Source organism: Notolepis coatsorum, assembly GCF_963971535.1.
Source record: "Notolepis coatsorum genome assembly, chromosome: 6".
NCBI classification, from domain to species: domain Eukaryota; kingdom Metazoa; phylum Chordata; class Actinopteri; order Aulopiformes; family Paralepididae; genus Notolepis; species Notolepis coatsorum.
Window position 1 is genome coordinate 41,485,349 of NC_140170.1, and position 25,167 is coordinate 41,510,515.

Consider the following 25,167-nt stretch of genomic DNA (forward strand, 5'->3'; position numbering starts at 1 on the left):
CACCAAGGGGCCTGCAGAGATGACAATTCGTCCAGAGCCTTTTTACGCAGTGATTCATATTTAGTTTATTCAAATCATTTAGTAATTTAGTGTGGTTTTTGGTAGTGTAGAGCAGCCACATATATAGTGCACTCTTCCATATCTCTCAAAGCCCAAAATAATTTGGCTCTATAAAGATAAAGACCATGGACTTGTTATTTGTGAGGCTCAGAAAAAGAGAGAGAGGGGTGGGTGGGTGGATGGTGGGTGTGTTTTAGGGTCGTCGTTGTGATGTAAGAGAGGGGAGGGGAGGGGGGGGGGCCTTCCCCCCATAGAGCGCAGCATGAACGCTCCGCGGCAAAAAGGATGTGTGAGCAGGCAGCGCGCTACTGCAGGGACGGAGTCCACAAACTGCTCAACAAAGAACAGCCCAAACAACTCCTCCGGGCCCAGGACCAGGACAGCAGCAGCAGCAGCAGCAGCGACCAGCCGCCGAGACGACCCGCAGACAGCCAGGAGGACAGTGAGGAGTCAGCAGCGACGGCAGCGCAGTCCGAAAGCAGCGGCGCCCAGCCCCCCGGTGGAGGAATCGACGGGCTCGTCCGCTGGATCGTCACCAAGATGAGCGAAAACAAAACCATCTCGTCCAGCCGGGAGTACGCCGGGAGCCGGGAGCAGGTGGCCGTGGCGCAGGAGCAGTTCTTCACCCCGGAGCCGCGTAAAGGCATCTCCGTTATCTTGGATGTAAGTAGTGGATCGACTCACCTGTGGACTGTCTTGTCTGCAGGCAGTGGTGGTGGTCATCGTTGTGGTGGTTTGACAGACCGGATCGGTGCAGTGCGTACTTATAAGCACAATGATTATCTTTATGTTTTGAAAACATATTCTAAGTAAGTAAAATAGTATTGCTTATTATGTCCTATTTCAACATCCATTACTAGGCTATAGCCTCAGCCCTAGAATGGCTGATATTCCACACCTTACATGTATTCCATAATTCAATAATTACTTATTGTTCACTATGAATTGAAAATGGGGGACCCTGATGTAAACAAGACAAACGTCTTTCTCTGGTCTGCATCCCCTTAACAGTTGTGTGTACTGAGCTGTAGCTACTGTATTGTACCCATTCTGCAATCTGTTAAATAAAGTTTTCAATCAATCAATCAATCAATCAATCACATGTATTCCATAATCACAACCATAATATAGTTCACTCAATGCAATTCCTTGCAGGGGTCTCGGACCCGCGGCATTCTAATAAGTCGCGCTCTGTGTGTAGAGACTAATACTGGCTCGCCCAATAATGTATTGCGACTGGTGGTCACTCAGCTCTTGTCTATCAAATCCCTTTGAAAGTTGTGTCAGAAAACGTATATTTATTTAGTAAATCATCTCCACATTTACACATGCACGCGGGCCACATTATGTTGTGGACGCGACGGGGATCATATAGCAAACACAGCACAGCAGCACGAAACACACGAAAACGTATCACAAATAACGGTGACGGGTCATTCTAAACCCACCTGCATGGCATGCCCCCCCCCCCCCCCCCCCACACTTTTCAAAATCTTATTTTTGTCCCACTTTTTACAGTCCGAAAACGTATTATATATAAAAGAGATGTATAATGTTAATTGATATGCAAGACTTTATCTGTGATGTGTGCATGTGTGTGCAATGACATGTCGAGAGTATGGCTATTGAAGGCTATAAGAGAATAATCAAATACTCTATAGTCACCCAAACAACTGCCTCTTTGAACTGCTGCGGTCAGGCAAGCTACCTGAGTCTCATGGCCAGTACAGAGAGACTCAGAAGGAGCTTCTATCCCCAGGCCATCAGGATGCTCAATGACACTATGTAACAAACAACCCATCATCTACACTCACTGCACACACATCCACATGTACACACTCACTTTAAACAAACGCTCACCTTACCACTCACTTTACTCACTTTAGACACTTTAACACACTTTATATTGATCTATTAGAGATTTGAACTACACTCATACCTCATTTGCACATACCCTAAGTTTTGTACCTCATCTAATTTCTGCATTGTACCTCACTGTTACTCATTTTACTCTGTATTATATATATTATTTTATGTATTGACTGAACATTCCTTTACTTACTTACGTCTTAATAACTATTTTACTTGCTTTTTTTTTTTTTTACTGTAGGCCTATGTAGCACACTATCAGGGTCACACACAGAAACAAGCATTTCATCATAAAGTATTCTGTATTTTGTTGTGACAAATAATAAACAAACTTGAAACTTGAAAAAAGGATGATTAAATGGAAATAGTCGTGGGTATGATTTGAGCTTCACGCGCCTGCGTTCTTCACATGCATGAAAAAAATCAATTGCGCGCACATATTTCCTATCCCATAATAAGTGTGTGTCCCCCACCACTTCTCAAAGTAAAGTTTCGCCCTTGGCTGACAGCCAATCGCAGCAATTAATTATTGGGGGAATCGGAGAATACAGAGCGCGACAAATTAGGATGCCGAGCCGAAGAGTGAAGCCCTCAGGCTCCAAGGAGTTGCATGTTCTGATGTATGGAATATCAGCCGGCTATAGGATAGTCTATACAACTAATTGTAGATTCAATAAAATGCATCGTCATTTTAAGACGCTTGTAATTTAATTCAAATAAAGTCCGAGGCGCATTACACGCGTTTACAAGTCAAGTCAAGTCAGTCAAGTCAGATTTTATTTATATAGCACATTTACAAATGACTAACAGCCAAACCAAAGTGCTTTACAACATGATAAAAAAAACACATACAATGCAATAAAATACACTAAAATTACAAAAAAAGGTAGAGTACAGTACATATAAGAAAGCAAGGGCAAAGTGCAATAAAAAAGAGACAGGAAAATTGGATAAAAAGTGCAGAGTGACAGCGGACTTCATGTATAGATGCTGGGCTAGCTCTGGTCAAAGGCCAGGGAGAAGAGGTGTGTTTTGAGCAAGGATTTAAAAACCTCTAGGCTCTGGGCAGATCTTATGTGGGGGGAGGCTGTTCCAGAGTCTGGGGGCAGCAGCAGCAAAGGCTCTATCTCCCCTGGTTTTGATCCTGGTTCTAGGCACCTCCAGCAGCAGCTGGTCAGCAGACCTTAGGGCTCTCGATGGGGTGGGGTGATGTAGGAGCTCAGCTAAGTACAGTGGAGCCAGCCCGTGTAGTGCTTTAAAAACAGTCAGTAAAAGTTTAAAATCAATATGGAAACGGACGGGGAGCCAGTGGAGAGAAGCCAGAACTGGTGTGATGTGGTCACGTTTCCTGTACCGGAAAGCAGACGGGCAGACGCATTTTGTACCAGTTGCAGGCGACGGAGCAGCAACGGGTCAATGCCGACATACAACGCATTGCAGTAATCCAGCCGGGTCGAGATAAAGGCATGGATCACCCTCTCCAGATCCTTCTCGGAGAGGTATGGTTTGGTCTTGGCCAGGAGTCTGAGGTGGAAAAAGCTAGTTTTAACCACCGAACTAACCTGCTTATCAAATAAAAAAATTCTGTCAAAGATTACTCCAAGGATGTTTGAGCCCAGAGGGCCTAGGGCATTGGCAGTAGGGTCAGGCGAATCATTACTAAATAAGATTATCTCTGTTTTGCCCTTGTTTAAATTGAGAAAGTTTGCACTCATCCATAGTTTAATGTCAGCCAGGCAATCTAACAGTGTAACCTTGCCTTTTGCTTGTAGGGGTAAATAGATCTGCACATCGTCAGCAAAGCAATGGAAGGACATTTTGTGCTTTGCAATGATTGAGCCTAAGGGCAACATATATAATAAAAAGAGGATGGGGCCCAGTATCGAAGTCATCGTATATCCACATGCAGTTCGGCATCATCATCAGAGGGATGACTTCTCAGCACTTTTTAATTATTTTCTGAACACTCGCATTTATTTCGATCAAACTATAGTCAGACAGTCCTATATTTACGTTCCCCTAAACGTCTATGTTTAGGTAGCCTATTATCGCCTGTATCACATATCAAAATCAGCAATCATATCTCGTTTCTCCAAAACGGTGGTATTCCCTCAGATCGTGACCTAATGCAAACACTGTTCGCCTGCTCTGAGGCCATCTCACCTAAACTTAATAATGTATGACGCTTGCGTTTGCAGAGTGCACTGCTATTACACTGCTGCTGCGCTCAGCGCCCTATTGATTTAGGTCGAGTGTTATGTGTGGCAGGCATAGTAGACTCATATTCATCAGTGTTTGATCATTATTTCCCCTGGAGATCCGTTTCAATTATTGGGTAAAACTTGTGAAAAGTAGTTAATTTGCTGCAGACCCGAACGCGACCTAGATAGGGTGGGTGATAGATTGTTTTTTTTTTTTGATCCACTTTTTCTCTAATTTTTCTTTATTTTCTCCCATCCCAATTTCGTATCATCCAATTCAACCCTCCCCTGTCACGAACGCTGTTTCATGCCTCCCACAAGCCGGCTGCAATGTGGACTAAGTCATACATAGCACAAGTCCCCTCCGGTACTTGAGGTAACAGCAGTCGCATCTTTTCACCTGCGCAGCTCGATCTCTCAGTGTCGAGGAGTAACGCGTGGGAGGCTCACGCTGCCCCCGACACTTCCTGATTCTACTGCGCAGGCGCACCAACCGACTTGTAGGAGTCGCTTGTTCACAACGTTCGATCCCCACCCTTCAGTTTTCCCTCCCCGTAATACGGCCAATGTGTATTACTGCGGACGACCAGCTAAACTGAAAACAATGTGGAGAGCTGGATTCGAACACACGAGTGTGTGCGTGCGTGCGTGCGTGCGTGCGTGCGTGTGTGTGCTCGCGTGTGTGTCACAGGCGTTGGAGAGATAGATATAGAGAGAGGAAGAGACTCCACATGAAGCTGGACCTTCTCTTTACCTGATTGGGAGACACCCTGCCCCATAGACACAATGTAATAGAGAATGTAGAGGTTCCTCCTCGCTGGTGGTCACATTGAGAGAGAGGACTGATACAGCAGGGAATCTAAAGCTATGGTCTCAGAATGTGTCATGACTCATGACTCATGGCCCTTCACAGATGTGTCCATGTACACACTAGTATACATGGTAAAAGTATACCATGTTCTTCATTGGACTTGGCCCCGGCAGGGTAAAAGCGACATCCCTCAGATTAGAGTCTTGGTACCCAGAGATGGCGTAGTGGTTAAGAGCCCCGCCTCAGGAACCATAAGTATTCCTGCTGCTGGCCTCTGTGATAGCATCCCTCCCTCCAACCATCTCCCTCCCTATACTCTGTCGCTCGCTCAGCCTTCCTACCACCTCAACAAAGACTAAACACTAAGGGGAGTGGACTGCAGTATCACTTTATCAGGAATCATTTAGGGACCCCTTTTAATCCTCTCACACTGCCACAGGTTGGTTTGTTTGATTGATTGATTGATTGATTGATTGAACATTTTATTAACAGATTGCAGAATGGGGTACAATACAGTACAGCTCAATGACACACCATTGTTAAGGGGATGCCGACCAGAGAAAGACTTTCGTCTTGTTTACATCAGGGTCCCCGTTTTCAATTGCTGACCCAGATGTGGTGGAGCTGCTGTCCAGAGGCAGGAGCTCGGCCAGAGGCAGGATGTACTCTTGTATAACCGCTGTTGGCACATCATGCATTATTACTCTGCTGAGAGTGGTGTTGGAACGACTGGGATCGGCCAGGGGCCATGTTGTTGACCAGGCCCGCTTCGCTTTCTCTCCCCTGAGCTATAGTTTCTTGGAGGCTCGAAGAGACTTTTATTTTGACTATACATGATGGTTCTGTCCGTCTCGCTGGCTTCGTGGCCGTCTGTCTTTGTGCTTGTGTGTAATCCCCTGTGTAACAAGGGGGCGCTGGAAGTACGGGGTCCACAGGGGGGGGGGGGGGGGCATTGCCCGCCCACCCCCCACCCCACTATTTATTCTCCACTCTTTTCTCATCCTCGCAAATGCCCCCATTATTGCAACGCTTATGGTAAAAGGACGTTTCGATAATTCTTCTCCACTCTGGGTAAAACAGGCAAGCATAAAAACGGAAATAATATTTTTAATACAATCAAAGAGGACAGTGTCACACTAATCAAATGCATAAAGTGTACACATTGCAACCAATACAATTGTTTTGTGTGTTCGAACCGTTAACCTGCTTCTTAGCTGAACCAAACTGATATGCCCCCCCCCCCCGCCAGTTCGAGGGGCACTTTGGACTTTTACAAATGCAGAGGCTACTTTTTATTTATATTGTGTTGTTAGAGCATGTTTATTTATGTAAGATTGGCCTATTTTATAGCCCATGTGCAGCAAAGTAGAGATTTATTTTTCCTAAGTGTTATGTGAGTAGTAGACGCCATATTGTCTGTTTCATATACAACTAGGCCTACTACTTTTTTCTGGATAGAACAGGCTCCACATTAGACCAGCTCTTGTTATTTTTTACCACACTGCTGGCAGCTACTATGTCAGATGCTTGGTGTTTTCAGCACCATGGACAGCAACACTTCATAGGCTATAGCAGTGCTTCTCAAACTTTTTCTGTCAGGCCCCCCTTTGGCGGACCAAAATATTTTGGCCCCCCCCCCCCCCGCCCTCGCCCCAACAAAATAGTCATGAAATGGGCCATGTTTAAATTTATTGAAATAACACCAATATCGTGACCTTTCAAATTAACAACACCTTCCCTCGCGAGAGCCACCTTGCCTCGCTGTGAAACAGCACTGCAGAATGGTCAGCTCCCATCTCCTCACACAGCGCAGAGAACAGGCGCGCTTTCAGGGGTCGGGTTTTGATTAAATTGACCACATTTATAACTTCTGTCAAAACCTCATTCAGCTCAGGGCTAAGCTGTCTTGACGCTGGCGCCTCTCTGTGAATTTACAGTGCGTCCATTGCGCGTTTGGCGAGACCCCCTTGATGAGCGCCTGTAGCCCCCTCCTTTTCCCTGCCATGGCCTGCGCACCGTCAGAGCAAAAGCCCACACAGTTCTCCCATTTCAGTCCATGTTCTGTCAGGTAACTGTCAATAATTTTGAAGAGCTCATCAGCTGTCGCTCTGTTTTTGACATATTTGCAAAACAGCAGATCTTCACTCAGTGACTGGGAATTTACAAAGCGAACATAAGAAATAAGCAAACAGTCTTTATTGCTGTCAGTCTTTGACAAGGCAACACGCATGTCATCCTCAAGGCTCAACTTGGCCCTATATTTTGTTTTCAGAGCTGTCATGGATGAAAAGCCAGCTTCACACAGATATGTGGTGCTGAATGGTATCAACAGTGACACCTTAACTGCTGCATCATGAGATACTTGGTACTCAGCACCACACTCTGAAACTAGCTCTCCAGGTGGTATCAGATGAGATTTCAATGAGTTCTTCCAAGAGTTTGGATGGAGATGTGTCAGGAAGCTTTGTCTCAATGTTGTCTGTAAAGTTTTTTTTTTATCCAGAGTAACTTGGTGATCCTTTTCTGTGTTTTATTAAATAATGATTTTCAGATTTTGAGAAATGGTCAAACTTATCCAAATATGGTATTTTCATGGAGAACAGTGCAGCTGCAACAGATAGCACTTTAGTGATAATTTTCTGTAATCCAAAAAAAAAAAAAAAAAAAATTGTTTTTTGTTTGTTTTTTAAATCTCATAAGATAAGATATTCCTTTATTGATCCCCTTGGGGAAATTCAGGCATCATAGCAGCATGGGGGGGGGGGGGGGGGGGGAGTGGGGGGGGGGGGGTACAGGTAGTAAACAACACAGTGTACAGGTAGTAAAAACAACACAGGCAGTGTAAACAATTTGGTCAATATGGTCAATATAATTTACTATCTGACTAGCTGAAGAAATATTCACATTATTCACAGTGTCACATAAGGTGCAGTATGCGTGAGGTAGTGTTATAATTTACTATCTACTGAGTATACATTATTCACAGTATCACGGTATCCACTGAAATATACATTATTCACAGTATCACAGTATCACAGTGTCCACATAAGGTGCAGTACGCCTATGGTAGTGTAGGTTGTCCTCCTTGGGTTCCTATAAGTCCCAGGTCAATGTCTGGTAGCAGTCGCTGTCGCTGCCCCCTGTTGTGGAGCCTGGAGGCTGCTAGTCGCTGCCCACTGTTGTGGAGCCTGATGGCCGCTGGTATGAAGGACTGTCCGAGGCGGTTAGTTGAGTGTCGTGGGGGAATGAGTCTGTGGCTGAACGAGCTTCTCATCTTGACTAGTTCGTCGTAGAGGGGGTGGTAGGGGTTCTCCATGATGGCAGCCAGCTTCCTTATCATCCCCCTCTCTGCCATCACCTCAAGTCTAGGTAGCTCGACTCCCACCACGGAGCTAGCCTTCCTCACCAGCTTGTTGAGCTTGTTGGTGTCCCTTGAGTTGATGTAGCCTCCCCAGCATGCCACAGCATAGAAGAGGATGCTGGCCACAACAGACTGGTAAAAAGACTGCAGCAGTCTGTTGCACACATTGAAGGACCTGAGTCTCCTCAGGAAGAACAGCCTGCTCTGTCCCTTCCTGTAGAGGGCCTCTGTGTTATCCGACCAGTCCAGTTTATTGTTCAGGTGTACCCCAAGGAACTTGTATGAGTCCACCATCTCCACATCCACCCCTCGGATGGAGATGGGAATCGGGGGGGGCCTCTTCTTGCCCCTCCGGAAGTCCACCACCAGCTCCTTGGTCTTACTGGTGTTGAGTTGGAGGTGGTTGCTGTCGCTCCACCCCACGAAGCTCTCCACCAGGGCTCTGTACTCCTCCTCATCATCGTCGGTGATGTAGCTTACGATGGAGGAGTCGTCTGAGAACTTCTGCAGGTGACACCCGCTTGAGTTGCGGCAGAAGTCTGAGGTGTAGAGGGTGAAGAGGAAGGGTGACAGTGTAACGGATATGTGCCGCGATAGTGTGACTACGGCACATAGAAGTAAAACTCACTCCCCAGAGGCATCCAAACTGAGCGCTTAGTAGGGAATTCCTTTCTTGGCGCAGCGGTTTGCGATGCTGGCCCCGGTGCCGACGCCCGGGGTTTGACTCCCACTCAAGGCATGGTCGAAGTAGTGGCAGGTTCAGTGTTGAACCGGCTACAGTGGTGCCGTGACCCGGATGCCTTGGGTGGTGTGAGTTTGGGGGGGGTGAATGTAACGGATATGTGCCGCGATAGTGTGACTACGGCACATAGAAGTAAAACTCACTCCCCAGAGGCATCCAAACTGAGCGCTTAGTAGGGAATTCCTTTCTTGGCGCAGCGGTTTGCGATGCTGGCCCCGGTGCCGACGCCCGGGGTTTGACTCCCACTCAAGGCATGGTCGAAGTAGTGGCAGGTTCAGTGTTGAACCGGCTACAACAGCACAGTTCCTTGGGGGGCGCCGGTGTTGCTCACCAGTACGTCAGACTGACTGTCCTTTAGTCTGACGTACTGTGGCCTCTCAGTGAGATAGTCCTTGATCCAGGCCACCAAGCCGTGCTCCAGCTGCATCGCGGAGAGCTTCTCCGCTAGCAGGGACGGCTGGATGGTGTTGAAGGCGCTGGAGAAATCAAAGAACATAATCCTCACTGAGCTGCGCGGCTTCTCCAGGTGCGTGTACACTCTGTGGAGCATGTAGATGATTGCATCCTCCTGATGATTGCATTGCCTGTCATGCCTCTGCGCCCCCCCTGGGGGGCGCGCCCCACACTTTGAGAAACACTGGGCTATAGAGTAGAGTAGACCAATGTGTGAGTAAAGGGTGAGTAAAGGGAACCAGTGTTGAGGTTTCATGCACAGATAGGAAATAAACAGAGCTATTTCTGTTTGCTTGTTTATCGCACGATAAAGTTTGTCGTTAAATACATTAACTGAATCTTTATTTCCTCCTCCCTTATGAGAGAGGACCAGCTGCACTGCTGCTGCACCTTCATTTCTAAGTGAAATTACTTTCTTAATTAACCCTTTCACTGCTGCACTACCAAACGGTTAACACTTTCACTGCGACACTACAGAAGGTTAACCCTTTCACTGCCACACGGCAGCAGGTTAACCCTTTCACTACCACACTACAGAAGGTTAACGCTTTACTGTCACACTACAGACGGTTAAATGGTGAATTGCTGCATTCATATAACGCTTTTATCCAAAGCGCTTTTACAATTATGTTCCTCACATTCTACCCATTCACTCTAACATTCACACACCGACGGCGGAGGCAACGGTGCAGGGTGCCAACCTGCTCATTGGGAGCAGTTAGGGGTTAAGTGTCTTGCTCAAGGAGACTTCGACATGCTGCCCGGGAGGAGTGGGAATCAAACCGGGAACCTCCGGATTACCAGACAACTGCTCTAGCCTCTACCTCCTGAGCCACTGTCGCCCCAGCGATTATGCCAATAGGAGAAACCTATTCTGCATCTGCAGGCAATCAGCCAGTCAACAACATGTGAAAGCTCACATGATTCTCACTATATCTCATATGTCTAGTGACCACTATTTTTTAAAGTTGCAGAAAGGCAGTTGGTAGGCCAAACCGTTGGACCAGATTAGGGCCATGGTCATTGATTGATTGATTGATTGATTGAATTGATTGAAAACTTTATTAACAGATTGCAGAATGGGTACAGTACAGTACAGCTCAATACATACAATTGTTAAGGGGATGCAGACCAGAGAAAGACTTTCGTCTTGTTTACATCAGGGTCCCCCATTTTCAATTCATCGTGACATATATGACATACATGACATACAGATAGACAGTACTGCTACATCTATACATTTATGACATACCAGATTTGCAAATACAGTACTGTTTGTGATACGAAAAGAGTCCAGAAAAAATAGTATATACATTTGACGTAGAAACTGTACATTGGATAGGTTGGGTAGGTGGGGGGGGTGGGGGGGACTGTACATTGGAGGTGGTTGGGTGGGTGGGGGGGGGGGGGGAGGTTGGGTAGGAGTGGGGGGGGGGGGGGGGGGGGTTGGGTAGGAGGGGTGGGTGGGGGACACTGTACAACTGTACAAGCAAAACTGTACATTGGAATATTGACAAGACCATACTTGGTAATTTACTGTACATTGGAGGGGGTTGTGTTAGGACATTGACAGGGGCCAGTTTCGAATTGCAGTCTCCCGTAGGTGTTTTTTGAGAGTGTTTTTGAAAGTGGGTAGTGATTCACATTCCTTTACAGCTTTGGGTAGGGCGTTCCACATTGATGTGGCATAATTGCGAAACGTGTTTAGTCCCTTGTTTGAGCCGAATCTGGGTTTAACATGATTTGTGGAGCTCCCTCTGGTGTTGTGGTCGTGGTATTCACTGACCTTTGGGAAGTATTTTGACATGTACATGGGTACCTTGGTCGTGTAGTGTATCTTGTAGACCAGGCCCATTGCAAGTTGCTGTACTCTGTCGTCTACTCTAAGCCATCCTAGGTTGTCAAAGTGGGCAGGGGTGAGGTGGGTTCTAGGAGTCAGGTCAAGCAGTAGTCTGACCAGTTTGTTTTGAGATGTTTGTAATTTTGTTTTTAGTGCCTTTGAGGTGCTTTGGTACCATGAGGTGCAAGCATAGTCGTAGTACCCTTGAATGAGTGCTCCTGCCAGAGTCTTCAGTGTATTCTTGTTTACCAGTGAGGAGATCCGGTACAAGAATCAAGTTCGTTGGTTGACTTTTTTTATTACATTGGATGCCATTTTGTCACAGGAAAGATTTGCCTCTAGGATGGAACCCAGGTAGGTAATATCTTCTTTCCTTGTGACAATATTGTCACCCACTGTAACTTAGAAGCCGTCGGTCTTGCTGAGTTTGTTATTTGAACCGAAGAGAATGGACTCTGTTTTGCCCATGTGTAATGATAGTTTGTTATCAGCGAGCCATATGCAGATTTTGCCTAGTTCTGAGCTGAGGATTTTTTTCAACCTGTAACTTGTTCTTGTCAGAGACCAAAAGTCAAAGAGTGTCAATGATAATTCGGGTCGTTTTGGGGATATACCCACTGTCGACTGCCAGCAGCATTATGTCTTGTTTTCTTATGGGACAACTATCCCCTTTCATTCCCAATGCAATGATCAAACCTTCTTAGACCTTCTCGCCCTCTATGGTTCTGGAAGTATCTTTTCCATGCTGGTGATAATTAAGATTAGCCTCAACAACACAGAAACCCAGTTCTCTGAGACTGTAAAACAGTTACATGTAGTAAATGTCAATTACAAAAAGGTGAGCAAAAATAGCGATACAAAATGATGTCTGTATCCTAACAACCAAGTTTCACAACCTCAGAAAATGACTGTTTTCTATGACGCAGTCAAATGAATGTGGCTAATCTTATTGCCAGATTGGAGGGGGTGGCTTGGCTGAGCACGGCTGCACTCTATATGTTCTAGAACCCCTATGCATGGTGGAAAAAAACAAACCTGTCCACTGCCATTTTCTCTCAGGCTATGACTTCCATATTGTTTTGAACCTTTAAATGCCAATAGCTTTAGCTATTTTCCCACATTATTGAAGCCAGAATTACTACCAGTATGAATATGTCAAAGCCGAAAGGCTTCAAATGATTTCCATAGTGTGGGTGTGTGTGCACGTTTGTTGCACACGATTGTGTCAAATGTTTGTGTGCGTGTATGTGTGTGTGTGTGTGTGTGTGTGTGCGCGCGCCTCTCTCCTTCTGCTACTGTACTACCCTCCCCCACCACGCCTCTTTTCTTCCGTTCCTGTCTTCCTCTCATCCTTTCGTGCTCCTCGTTCTCTATCCTTATCTCTGGCCGGCCGCACTCCTGTCTTCACCAACATCCTTTCTCTGCATCTGCTTTCTTTCTGTTTTCTCTCCCATCTTCTCCTCTCCTCTCCTCTCCATCTTCTCTTCTCTTCTCCTCCGGTACCCTCATCTCCTCTCCTCTTCTCTCCTTCTCCCCCCCCCCCCCCCCCTCCTCGGCCGGGCTGGAGAAACCATCCATTCTTTATGAGGTGAGGAGATACAGTAGAGACTCTCTCTCTCTTTCTCGCTGTCACTCCCTTTTTCTCTCTCCCTCTGTCTCTTTTCCATTTCTTTATACTCCTTCCATTGACTCTTCCACTGTATCTCAGTCATACCCCAGCTAGTGCTGTACTATGGGGCTACATAAAGGTGGGGCGCGGGACATCTGGCGTTCTGTCGGACTCAGATGATGACATCCATGCCGAGCATGGGCCGGTACCTGTGATAAGAGGTGTGGCTGAGGTACCGAATAACCCAACTCGGGCCACGTTGGGCACGTATGTGGCCCACATCTAAAAATGTAGAGACTCAGGCCGATATTGGTTAACTGACGCATGCTCATTTCCATGCCTTGTCTGTACAGGGTTTTCACCCACCATCTTTTCATCTAGGGCTTAAAAAAGTAATAAAATAATAAAGTGTTTTTACATTTAGTTATTTACATCCCAATGTGACCAGTAGACACATTTTAAGTTCCCTGCTCTGTAGCCTATAATGTGGTTATTCTATTAATTCAGAACCGTATCAATCATTTGCCCACTTTGTTCCGAGCTAACGTTACTGATTTACAACTAATAATTCTTTGTTTAGACTGCGTCACCATTACAGCAACAGATGTGAGAGATTAGCTTGTGCATGGCTATAGGCCAAGATGACTGACTGACTGATTGACACAGTCTTGTCTAGAATAATCATTTAGCTACAACTGTTCAAAAGTAAAATGGTTCACATCATGTTGTTGATTAATTCTAAATAACAAGTCAGTATTAGTTTTTATTCAGTCATGTCATGTCAACATAAGGTACTGTTTTGCCCCTAGCAGTGCTTAGCTAGCCCCTCCCAAATTGTAAGAGTGGAAGCCCAGGAATGGCCAAAGAGACCAAATCAAATTGAAGCTTACAGTAGTTGTCAGAAATCTGAGGGTGCTTGTGGAAAATGATGGCTGTAATTATGTATCGCTTCTTCATGTGTGTTTTGATCTTAATATAAACCAACTAATTTGTTTGCCTCTTGCTCATTTTCAATTCAGTTAATATATGCAATGCAAGTTCCATATATTTAAATATAAATTGAGCAAATTTGTTGGCTCTAAACAATAGGGCTGTCTTAAATATTTCGAAGCTTCGTTCGATTGGCATGGGATTCGAATATGTAAATAAAATTCGATAAAAAAAAGAAAAAAATATGAATATATTTCAATTTATTTTTTATTTTTGCAAAATCAACTCTGCCTCTCTTTGTTAACTACAACAAGCAATGCTGTTTGTTATTTAAGACGAGGTCGGACTCGGCACTGACAGATTTGTGTTCATTGTGCTGCTTTTATAAAGCCTCAAATGACGGCTTACAATATTTCATGAAAGCAAAGTGTTTCGTTTGTCTAACATTTAAAAAGGTTTAAACTTTACAGCACTGACAAAGTTGAACAAAGTGCTGTACAAGTTCCACAACATAAAAAAAAAATAAATAAAAAAAAAAATTATTTCGAAGCTTCGAATTAAAATCGAATATCGGCCCCGAAGCTTCGAATTCCAAAAAGATAATCGAAGGTCAGCCCTACTAATCAAGAAGATCTTCCAACGGTGGTGGGTGATTCTCCTCATTGCAGTTTTGACAGACTGGAACACTTGGCGGTAGTGTCCAGTTGTGCGGTGCTCCATGAGGACATGTAGTACATGGGGGACAATGAAGCCATGAATGTCCCCCAGTATAGTGTAGCAGGGTGGATTATCCCTGCTTCGTGGGAACGGTTGCTGGCAGTCACAAGGTAGCTGGACACAGTAGAGCTCCGTCTGACTGCACCCTCGTCTTTGGGCCTGGAGCGTCAAACTGGGACCCGGTAGTGGGAGTGAATGGGGCCCGGGATTTACCAACCTGGTTTGGTACTCTGGTCCTCCTCGCCTCTCCGGGGCGGTCAGCAGTACTCCCCAACTCACTCTCGCTTCCCTGATTACCTCCGTGGACCCTCCCACACCTAGTGACTGATATGCCTAAATAGATTCGTCCCTCCCGCAAGCAGTACCCTCCCTTGATGACCACGAGGAACCTTACAATGAAAAGGGAAAGGTAAAATAGGAAGGGGTCAATCATATATACGTTACCCACACCAAAAGAGTTGTTAAACGGCTCAGGAATGGACACGCACACAGAACTCCCATCTAATTCTTTACTGTTATTTTGTACTGTTCAGTTACAAGGATGAATAGGAGTGCTCTAATGGACTGTAGTCCTACTATAACTCCATGTGTAACTCAATACCTTATGTCTACGTATATTCTACACACACCTCTGTGTTAGTGCCAGGAATAATATACTTTAATGCATTTTACTCATCGCCCACGTCTGGGTCCGTACCATGTATAATACCTCTAACAGGCTTTAATTATATGGTGAGAATAATACCTCTCTGGGCTTTACTTATGATGCCCCAGGTCTGTAACCTCCCCACAGGGAAAGGGTTAATTAGATGGGAAAATATTATTAAAGAACCAAACACGTTATCACGCTCAAAGGAAATCAAAAATGTGGGCCCACTGTACCAGAACAAAAGACCTATGCTAATGCCGGCATGTAATGTTTGGGGTACCCCTTAAGAACTGTAGTTAGCAACGTTAACTTCGCCCGCAGGCCGCACCACACTGTGTAACGTGCAATAGATCCTGGGCACCGAAGCCCTAATGTACTCTACCAAGATGACGGCCTCGCCGCGCCACCGCCGTCCGGAAGCAAGATGGCGTCGAACGCTCTCGGCGAGGGTGCTAGCAGGCGGGGCTGGAGCAGAGGGCAGTGCTGAGCTGAGAGCGTGTGCTGGGTGATGGCGACCTCTGTTGGTCGGGACGAACTCCCGTGCTCTGAAGACAGCCTGGTGCAGATCTGGTTGTAGACAGCCGGAGCAGACCGGTTGTAGACAGTTGGTGCTGGGTCGACGCGCATATATAAGCTTGCCCTCACTAACACTGCAGCTACACTCTGGGTCCCAAAACAGCCCTCCTGCTAGCCGGGATAGAGTATGGTCCAGTAATCCTGTTCATAATCCATATTCCAGCGATAGAAGAAGGAGGAGCTCGCGTCATTGTTCGTGAGAATATCAGTGGAAACTAATTAGAATGTCTTGGTGCACCAGGGGAGATAAAAAGGCAAGTCAGCACTTCTGAATAATAGTCATATTTTCAGGATGCTACATTTCCCCCCACTTTGAACTTGCTAAGTCCTCTGCAAGTTAACTCAATAAAACACCAACCAACGCATGCATGAAAACGGTCCTGAGACCAACAGTTTCACGCATAGATCGACAATCACACACTATGCTAACAGTTTCACACACTCCTTCAGGGCTGTACGCTAAGCTTTTTCACTAGGGGCACACTTGCCCCTAAATGAGAAATTTGGGGGCAAAAAATTTTTTTTAGGGGCACATTTTTAAATAACAATTTTACCATTATTTATATCGATTGTTTTTGATTAAAAAAAAAGAAAAAAAATGATTTTATATAATTTTTTTTTAATAAAATATATATATTATATAATCATACTTGTAGTTGTATTATCTGCAAGACATCGCCACCACGCAACAAGTCTAAATGCTCGCTATATGCAACCAGCTCCACTGTCTGTGTGTACTCGAGTAGCCTCCAGCTACGGCCAGGATTCCCCGGAGCTGCAGCTGGACCCTATACTGTAGCCTCCAGCTACGGCCAGGATTCTCCGGCGCTGCAGCTGGACCCTATTGACTATATTCAGCGTGCCCTCAGCTCGAATACGCATCGACTCAGTGTTATAACTAGACATTGATATCAGGAGCCATCTGAATTATTTAGTTTAATGGGACGTTTCGTTTTGAACAGTAAGCTAACGCGAGCTATCATGCACTACTAGACTTACTGGAGCATTTGTTGATAGCTATCAGTAGCTAGCCGGCTGGCAGGCTCACCGAGGTCCCAGTCCCACTAGAGACTAGTGTTTACAACAGCCACGGGTGCGCGAGGGAGGAGGAGCAGCAGACGCCGCAGCTCTTTCCGTGTGTCTGAGTTCAGTTAACGCGTCGAAAATATGAAGCAATACTAACGTTACTTTTCTTCATAGCTAAATCAGACAGTCAGCCAGTCTATCAGAGTGAGTGCTCAGTCGATTGTTCCCGCTGATCATACCTGCTGAGTGCTCACTGCTCAGCTCGCGTGAGTGACGGCATCGCGTCATCACACGCCTTGGATAATTTAGGAGTGAAATGCGAATGCAAGGCTTGAAAGCACTACTCGCAAGCCCGCCCCCAGATAATATTTACCAATCGCAACGGCCAATTAAAGGGGCAATTCGCGACGAGATCATCGCAGTGTACAGCCCTGTCCTTCATGAGTTGGACACACTGTTCAACAAACACACTCTTGAGCACGTAGTCCTGGCGATACCGAGCGGGTAGCCGACCTCTGGTGCTCCTCTGGGGCCGGGTGGGTTCCACCCGGGGAGGTTCCACTCCCCCCACCTCCGACTCCGTGTCGGATTCTTCAGTGTCCGTTGGCGGGTCATGGACCACAGCCTCGCCCTCCGGGGCCATCGGTGGACCGCCAGCGGCCTCCTCTTCGACTCCGTCTCCGCCGTCTTCCCCATCCTCTCCTGAGGGGGTCGACTCCGCATCTGACTCGGCGTTCGCTGCCTCTTCAGGGGCGTCCCGCAGGAGCCCGGGGTGGTTACACGCCCTAGGATGCGTTTCCCGCCGGTGCCAGAAAGCACCTCCGATATCTGATTCGGACGAGCTCTGCGGTGCCATCGGGATCTGTCGAGGGGCCCTCTTCCGCACTTCCGGGTCAGAAGCCGGGAAGGGACAGGTCTTGAGCTGGTCTCGATGCATGGCCCTTTCTGGACCCCCTGCTTCGGGCCTGACCGTGAACACGGGCGTCCCTTCGTGGCTCTGCTTAACCACCACATACGACGTAGGCTCCCACTTGTCCTGTATCTTATTACGGCCCCGGATTCGGTGGTCGCGTATCAGGACCCGGTCTCCGGCCCGCAGGAGTGCACCTCTGCTCTTCCTGTCGTAGATTCTCTTACGTCGATGGGACGCCTGCTTCGCCGTGGCCTCGGCGGCCTCCGCGGCGGCCTTTAGTCGCTCGTGGTGACTCTGTACCCACTCGTCCAGGTCCGCCGCTCCCTCCTCAATGACGTCTCTGCCCCCCAGGACATCCCGGGGCATCCTAGCGTCCCTCCCGAAGAGCAGGTAGAAGGGAGAGTATCCCGTGGAGGAGTGCACGTGGCAGTTGTACGTAAGTACCAACTCAGGTAGGTGCTCCTTCCAGTCCCGCTTCTTCTCTGCGGGCAGACTACGCAGCATGTCATGCATCGTCCGATTGAACCTCTCACATTGCCCATTCCCTTGGGGATGGTAAGGCGTGGTGCGGCTCTTTGAAATTCCGTACAGTCGGCAGAGCTCCTTGATGATGCTCAACTCGAAATTTCGCCCTTGATCGGCATGGAGTCGGGCAGGGCAACCGTAGTACACGAACCAGTACTTGATGATGGCAGCGGCGGTGGTCTTCGCAGTCTGGTCTTTGGTCGGTACGGCAATAGTGAACCTGGTGAACATGTCGGTCAGCACCAGTACGTTCTCGTAGCCCCCCACCGACCTCTCCAATACGGTGAAGTCCATGGCCAGGACCTCCATGGGTGCCGTCACGTTAGTGCAGGTCATCTGGGCCTGGGCTTTAGGGAACACATCGCAGGCTAATGCACATCGCTTGCATTGCTGCACCCATTTCTTCACCTCTTCTGCCATTCCGATCCAGTAATAACCTCGCCTCATCAGGACCACCGTCCCTCGTCCCCCGTAGTGCCCCGCATCTTCGTGCTGGGTCTCGTAGATCCTCCGTCACAGGGCTGTGGGCACCACCAGCTGGAGAACCTCCTCCCCGTCGCGGGGATCGCTGACGCGCCGAAACAGCACTTGTTGGTGCAGACGGAACCCGTATAACTTGCAGAGTTTCGGGTCTCCTTCTTTCATCTGTACTTTAGTGGGAGGGACCCCCTGCGTCACCGCCCGCCACACCGGACCAACTCGGGGTCGTCTGCCTGAAGTTGCAGCATTTCCGCCCAGTCGTATCCGCTGTTCCCCTTCTGTGCCGCTATCTGTCGTGCGCTGACACTCGGGACCTCCCGCGTCTCTGTCGGTCTCCCGGGGCACAGCAGGGCCCGTACTTCCTCCGCTGGGACCACGACGTAGCCATCGCGGGCGACTGGGGCGGGGACGGACAATGCAGCGGTCCGTTCCTGGAGACCCTGACGGGTGTGGGTGCCGGTCGCGGGTATCGTTAGGAAGTCTTTCTCAGTGTCTTCCACTTCAGGTTCTGATCGCATCGGCATGCGAGACAGGGCGTCTGCGTTCTGGTTGAGTCGACCAGGTTTATAGTGCACCACGAAGTCGTACTCCGCAAGCTGAGCGTTCCAGCGCTGCTCCACTGCTCCCAGGTTGGCCGTGCTGAGATGCCTCAGCGGGTTGTGGTCGGTGATCACGGTGAACTGGGCATACATCAAGAGGTCTCTGAACTTCTCAGTGACCGCCCACTTCAGGGCGAGGAGTTCCAGCTTGAACGCACTATAATTTTGGTCATTCCTTTCGGACCCACGCAGGCCTCGGCTCGCAAAGGCGATGACTCGCTCCACGCCCTCATGTTTCTGACTTAGTACCGCTCCCAGTCCCAAGTAACTCCCGTCTGTGGTCACTATGAAGGGGAGCTGGAGGTCGGGGTAGGCCAGCACCGGGGGTGGCAAGAGGCACTTCCGCAGATGGTCGAAGGCCGTCTGACACTGCGGAGTCCACTTGAAGGCCTCGGGCCAGCCTTTGGCCAACCCCTTCTTTTCTTTCCCCATCAGGGCGTGCAGTGGCTGGGCCACCTGGGCGAAGCGTGGCACTAACCGGCGATAATAGGACAGGAACCCGATCACCTGCCTCACTTCCTTCGCTGAGCGTGGCGCCGGCCAGTCCTCCAACGCCTTCACTTTATCGGTGTTGACCTGTATGCCGGCTGCGGAGACGATGTGTCCCAGAAATTTGACTTCAGTCTTTAGAAGGAAGCACTTCCGGGGCTTGAGTTTGAGCCCATGCTCCCGAAGCCATCCAAACACCAGGTCCAACTTCTGACAGTGGCTCTCGAAGTCGCTGGCGAACACCAAGACGTCGTCTAGATAGACGAGTAGGACGTCGAAGGCCAGGTCCCCCAGCACGGCGGTCATCAACCGCTGGAACGTCGCTGGTGCGTTACACAGCCCAAAGGGCATACGGGTCCACTGGTAGAGGCCGAAGGGCGTCGTGACGGCCGTCTTCTCTTGGTCTTCTTCTTTCACCGCCACCTGGAAGTAGCTGGCGGTGAGATCGAGCGAGGAGAAGATCTTGGCCTGCCCCAAGGCGTCTAGGGACTCCTCGATGCGAGGTAGGGGGTACGCATCCCGGTGCATCACGTTATTTAGGCGGCGGTAATCGCAGCAGAACCGCACGGAGCCGTCCTTCTTTATGACGCCCACGGACTGCAGCTCTCTACCAGGACACCCTGGTTCACCAGGTCTTGTACGTGTCGCTTTACTTCTTGGAACACGTGGGGCGGTATTCGGCGGTGTCGTTGCTTGACCGGGTGTGCGTCACCGGTGGGAACGTAGTGAGTGACCGTGGTTGTGTAACCATAGTCCCCGTCGTCAACGGAGAACACCGCCTTGTGTTTCTCCAACACTTGATTTAGCTGGCACACTTGGGCCGGTGTGAGATCCTGCAGGTTCGCCTGTACGGCCACGGCGAGCCCTCGGGTCTCCCCGTGCGGCTCCACTTCTGGCGGGCTGTCTCGAGTCTCAATCGCCGTCACTCGTCCACCTCCGTCTACTTTTTCCACGGTCACCCTCTCCTTAGGCCGTACCTGACAGGGGGCAGTGGAGCTCCGCCAGCCTGGACCGGGGTTGGAGCACCATCTCGACGTTGGTCGGGTTCAACACCCGGACAGGCACTCTTCCCTGTCGGGCGTATGCCACCACGTTCGCCACCAGTAGTCCGGGGGGCAGGTTGGCACTCGGCGTGTTCTCTAGCATCACGGGACGCCGCATCCCCGCCGTCGTCTCGCAGCGGCCTGAGACGATCACTTCGCTGTGTGGTGGGATGACCACCGGCTCTCTGCCGGCCACCTTGACGTACCCCATCCTTCCCGGGGCGGTACACTCTCGGGCTTCTTGGGCCATGGCGGCGACCACACGGCGGATGGCGATGCTTCTAGTGTCGACACGTCTTCGGCTCGCCGGCCGCATCCCCTTGATCCCCTTGAACAGGCCATCTACCCTGCTGAGCACATTCATGCCCAGAAGTCCCTGGACGGCGTCTCCTGGGGCCACTCGGCCTGAATCGTCTTTTAGTATGAATATGTATTTCCCCGTAAATGTCATATCTAGGCACTTCACTTCGGCGTAGAGACATCCCACCACTGGGATCTCCAACCCGTTGGCGGCGATGAGAGTGATCCAGTTGGAGGGGGTCAACCTCGACCGCGGGAAGTGTCTGCGGAAGTGGCTTTCGTTCATGGTGGTGACTTCGGCGCCGGTGTCGAAGAGGCAGCGGGTCTCGACCCCGTCGATCTGGACGTCTAGGGTGAGGCATTCCCCTTGCACGTCTTGCGTCTCGGTGCCCTCCGCGGCCGAGTCGGCGACTCCATTTATGACGGCGTCGACTGTCCTTCGTGGTCCGGGTCGGTACCCTGACGGGCCCGGAGCTTCGGGGGTGGGAGTAGAGGCGGGGCGTGGCTCGCTGGCCGAGCGGGGGCAATCCCTGCTGATGTGGCCCGGCTAATTGCAGGCATAGCAGATCAGCCTGCCGTCTTCGTCTCGGCGGGGTGGTTCCCGCGTGGCGGCGGTCGCGTCGTCTCGGCGTCGCCTCTCCGGGGCGCGTCACGTTCCTGTTGGAAGGCCTGGGCTAGTTGCTCCTGGCGCGCACCTAGCCGCTCCATTCCTGCCTGGAGCTGCCTAATAGTCTCCTGCAGCGGGTCAACGCTCAGCGGGGTCTCTCGTCCCTCCGCGGCCGCGGCGTGGACTAAGCCCCGGGGGGGACCCTTGTCGGCGGGGAGGACCAGCTCGTCCTCCGTCCAATCGATCGCCGCCTTCAGTACCTGGGGAAACGGCTGCGTCCCGTCCTCCCTCATGTACTTCCGCATTTCTCTCCTTCTCTCCACCACAAACCGCTCCTGCAGCAGGGCGGTGGCGTCGGCGACCAGTGTAGGCGCCCACTGTCGTAGGCGACGGATCCTCTCCTGCAGGTCATAGGCGAACTGGCGCACGGTCTCGCCGGCGGCCTGTCTTCGGTCAAAGAACTCCCCCAGGCGAATGCTGACCGGGACCTTGTCCCCATAGGTTTCTTCGAGTATCTTGAACAAGGCTTCCGTGTCGGGGGCGGTTCCCTCCGTCAGGAAGCGTACCATCTGCTTCGCCTCGCCTTTGAGGTGGAGCTGTACGACCTCCGCTTGTTCCTCCGTGGGCACTCGACTGGCACGGAGATGGGTCCTCATTGCCTGGATCCAGTCTTCCACAGGAAGTTCCCCCCTCTCTTTTTCACCTCCAAATTCGCTGCACTTCCGCTCTCGTTGGACGTACACTACCGGGAGGGGCGCTGGAGGGAGCTGTTGGATCATGGCCTGTGCCAAGGCAAGCGGCTCTCGGCGTCCGGCCTGCTCCAGCTGTTCGTGCTGGGTCTTTTCCAGGGCCAGCGCCTGTCAGTCCAGGAGGCCGGCGTGTGTGTGGGTTCTGTTCGCCAGGGCCTCCACCTGTGCGGTCAATTCCTCCATGGTTTCGGCCTCCTCCTTCCTTACCTCGGCGGCGGCGTCCTGGCCGTCTCGTTGCTCCTTTAGGGCCGCCTGAGTGTAGCGCTTCTCTTGGAGTGCCTGTTCGGTCAACTCCTTCATCGCTTCGGCTTGCTGATTTAGTAGTGCCGCCTGGGTCCGACACTCCGCTTGCAGCTCCTCCAACTTCGCCGCCATCTCCTGCGCGGCGTGGGTCTCCTCCCCGGACATCGTGGGTCTCTCTACGGGTCTCGGTCAAGGGAGTAAGTTAGGATGTTGATCCTGTTCGTGACGCCAAATGTAGCAGGGTGGATTATCCCTGCTTCGTGGGAACGGTTGCTGGCAGTCACAAGGTAGCTGGACACAGTAGAGCTCCGTCTGACTGCACCCTCGTCTTTGGGCCTGGAGCGTCAAACTGGGACCCGGTAGTGGGAGTGAATGGGGCCCGGGATTTACCAACCTGGTTTGGTACTCTGGTCCTCCTCGCCTCTCCGGGGCGGTCAGCAGTACTCCCCAACTCACTCTCGCTTCCCTGATTACCTCCGTGGACCCTCCCACACCTAGTGACTGATATGCCTAAATAGATTCGTCCCTCCCGCAAGCAGTACCCTCCCTTGATGACCACGAGGAACCTTACAATGAAAAGGGAAAGGTAAAATAGGAAGGGGTCAATCATATATACGTTACCCACACCAAAAGAGTTGTTAAACGGCTCAGGAATGGACACGCACATAGAACTCCCATCTAATTCTTTACTGTTATTTTGTACTGTTCAGTTACAAGGATGAATAGGAGTGCTCTAATGGACTGTAGTCCTACTATAACTCCATGTGTAACTCAATACCTTATGTCTACGTATATTCTACACACACCTCTGTGTTAGTGCCAGGAATAATATACTTTAATGCATTTTACTCATCGCCCACGTCTGGGTCCGTACCATGTATAATACCTCTAACAGGCTTTAATTATATGGTGAGAATAATACCTCTCTGGGCTTTACTTATGATGCCCCAGGTCTGTAACCTCCCCACAGGGAAAGGGTTAATTAGATGGGAACATAATATTAAAGAACCAAACACGCTGTGTCCTGTACTGTGCAGGACAGTGCATCACAGTGATTAAACAGTGCAGGACAGTGCGTCACAGTGATTAAACAGTAGCAGGACAGTGCAGGACAGTGATTAAACAGTAGCAGGACAGTGCATCACAGTGATTAAACAGTAGCAGGACAGTGCATCACAGTGATTAAACAGTAGCAGGACAGTGCATCACAGTGATTAAACAGTAGCAGGACAGTGCAGGACAGTGATTAAACAGTAGCAGGACAGTGCAGGACAGTGATTAAACAGTAGCAGGACAGTGCATCACAGTGATTAAACAGTGCAGGACAGTGCATCACAGTGATTAAACAGTAGCAGGACAGTGCAGGACAGTGATTAAACAGTAGCAGGACAGTGCATCACAGTGATTAAACAGTAGCAGGACAGTACATCACAGTGATTAAACAGTAGCAGGACAGTGCAGGACAGTGATTAAACAGTAGCAGGACAGTACATCACAGTGATTAAACAGTGCAGGACAGTGCATCACAGTGATTAAACAGTAGCAGGACAGTGCATCACAGTGATTAAAATCTTTTAGTAGAGGTTTAATAACTGCAGTTTTCAAAGCCTTTGGAAAAATGCTTGATAGGAGGGAGCTGTTTGCAATAAATCACCAAGCAGCTATAAAAACCTTCAAGGGCGCTTGATGGCAGTGTGTCAAGGCAGCATTTTGACGGCTTAAGATGTTGTACAGTTCCCTCAAGGGTTTGTCGTCAATGGCATTAAACTGAGTCATGTTTATCAAGTGACTTTTATGTGAATGTAGTGGTGAAACATCTTTGTTTAATGTGGCGCTACTGATGGTTTGTGCCAGGGGGGGTAGTCAGCCTATCAATAGTGGAAAATAAAGTGTGTGCATTGTTATTACTGTTTTGTTGACGATCCACGACTGTTCTTTATTAACCATGGGGGTTTGAACTGTTCACTTGATGATAGCAAAGCAGGCCAGCTGAATCAGAATCTGAATCAGAAAGGTCTTTATTGCCAAGTAGTTTACACATACAAGGAATTTGATTTGGTCGTTTTCTGTGCGACATTAAAATAAAATAAAAAGGTAGAATAAAATAAAATCGAATATAAACGAAATAAAAATTGAAATAGAAGCACAGCTGGTAGCCGTGCTAATCACAGGGCATTCAGAATCACTCTCTGCCGCTTCAGGTATCAGTATTTTGTGGGGGGTAGATTTATATTTCAGCTTTCCCCCCACGATTATTCCAAAAAGCAGTATGTTACTGACAGCTTGATTTCCAGGTACACTGCCTCGGTAGCAGTATCCAGAGTAACAACCTGCTAGTCTACGATCTGGGGGTATCTGACCACAAGACCATCAAC

General features: G+C 49.2%; 1 protein-coding gene across 1 annotated transcript in view; it reads left to right on the forward strand.

Annotated features, from left to right (window-relative positions):
• Positions 1 to 345: 345 nt before the first annotated feature.
• necab2 (N-terminal EF-hand calcium binding protein 2) overlaps positions 346 to 25,167 on the forward strand; it is a gene marked incomplete at both ends in the record, with an annotated part of 380,241 nt that continues 355,419 nt past the window's right edge. Inside the window, one exon of the mRNA XM_084315533.1 lies at positions 346 to 723. Within this exon, the coding sequence (XP_084171659.1) occupies positions 346 to 723 (378 nt within the window). The remainder of the gene's footprint in view (positions 724 to 25,167) is intronic.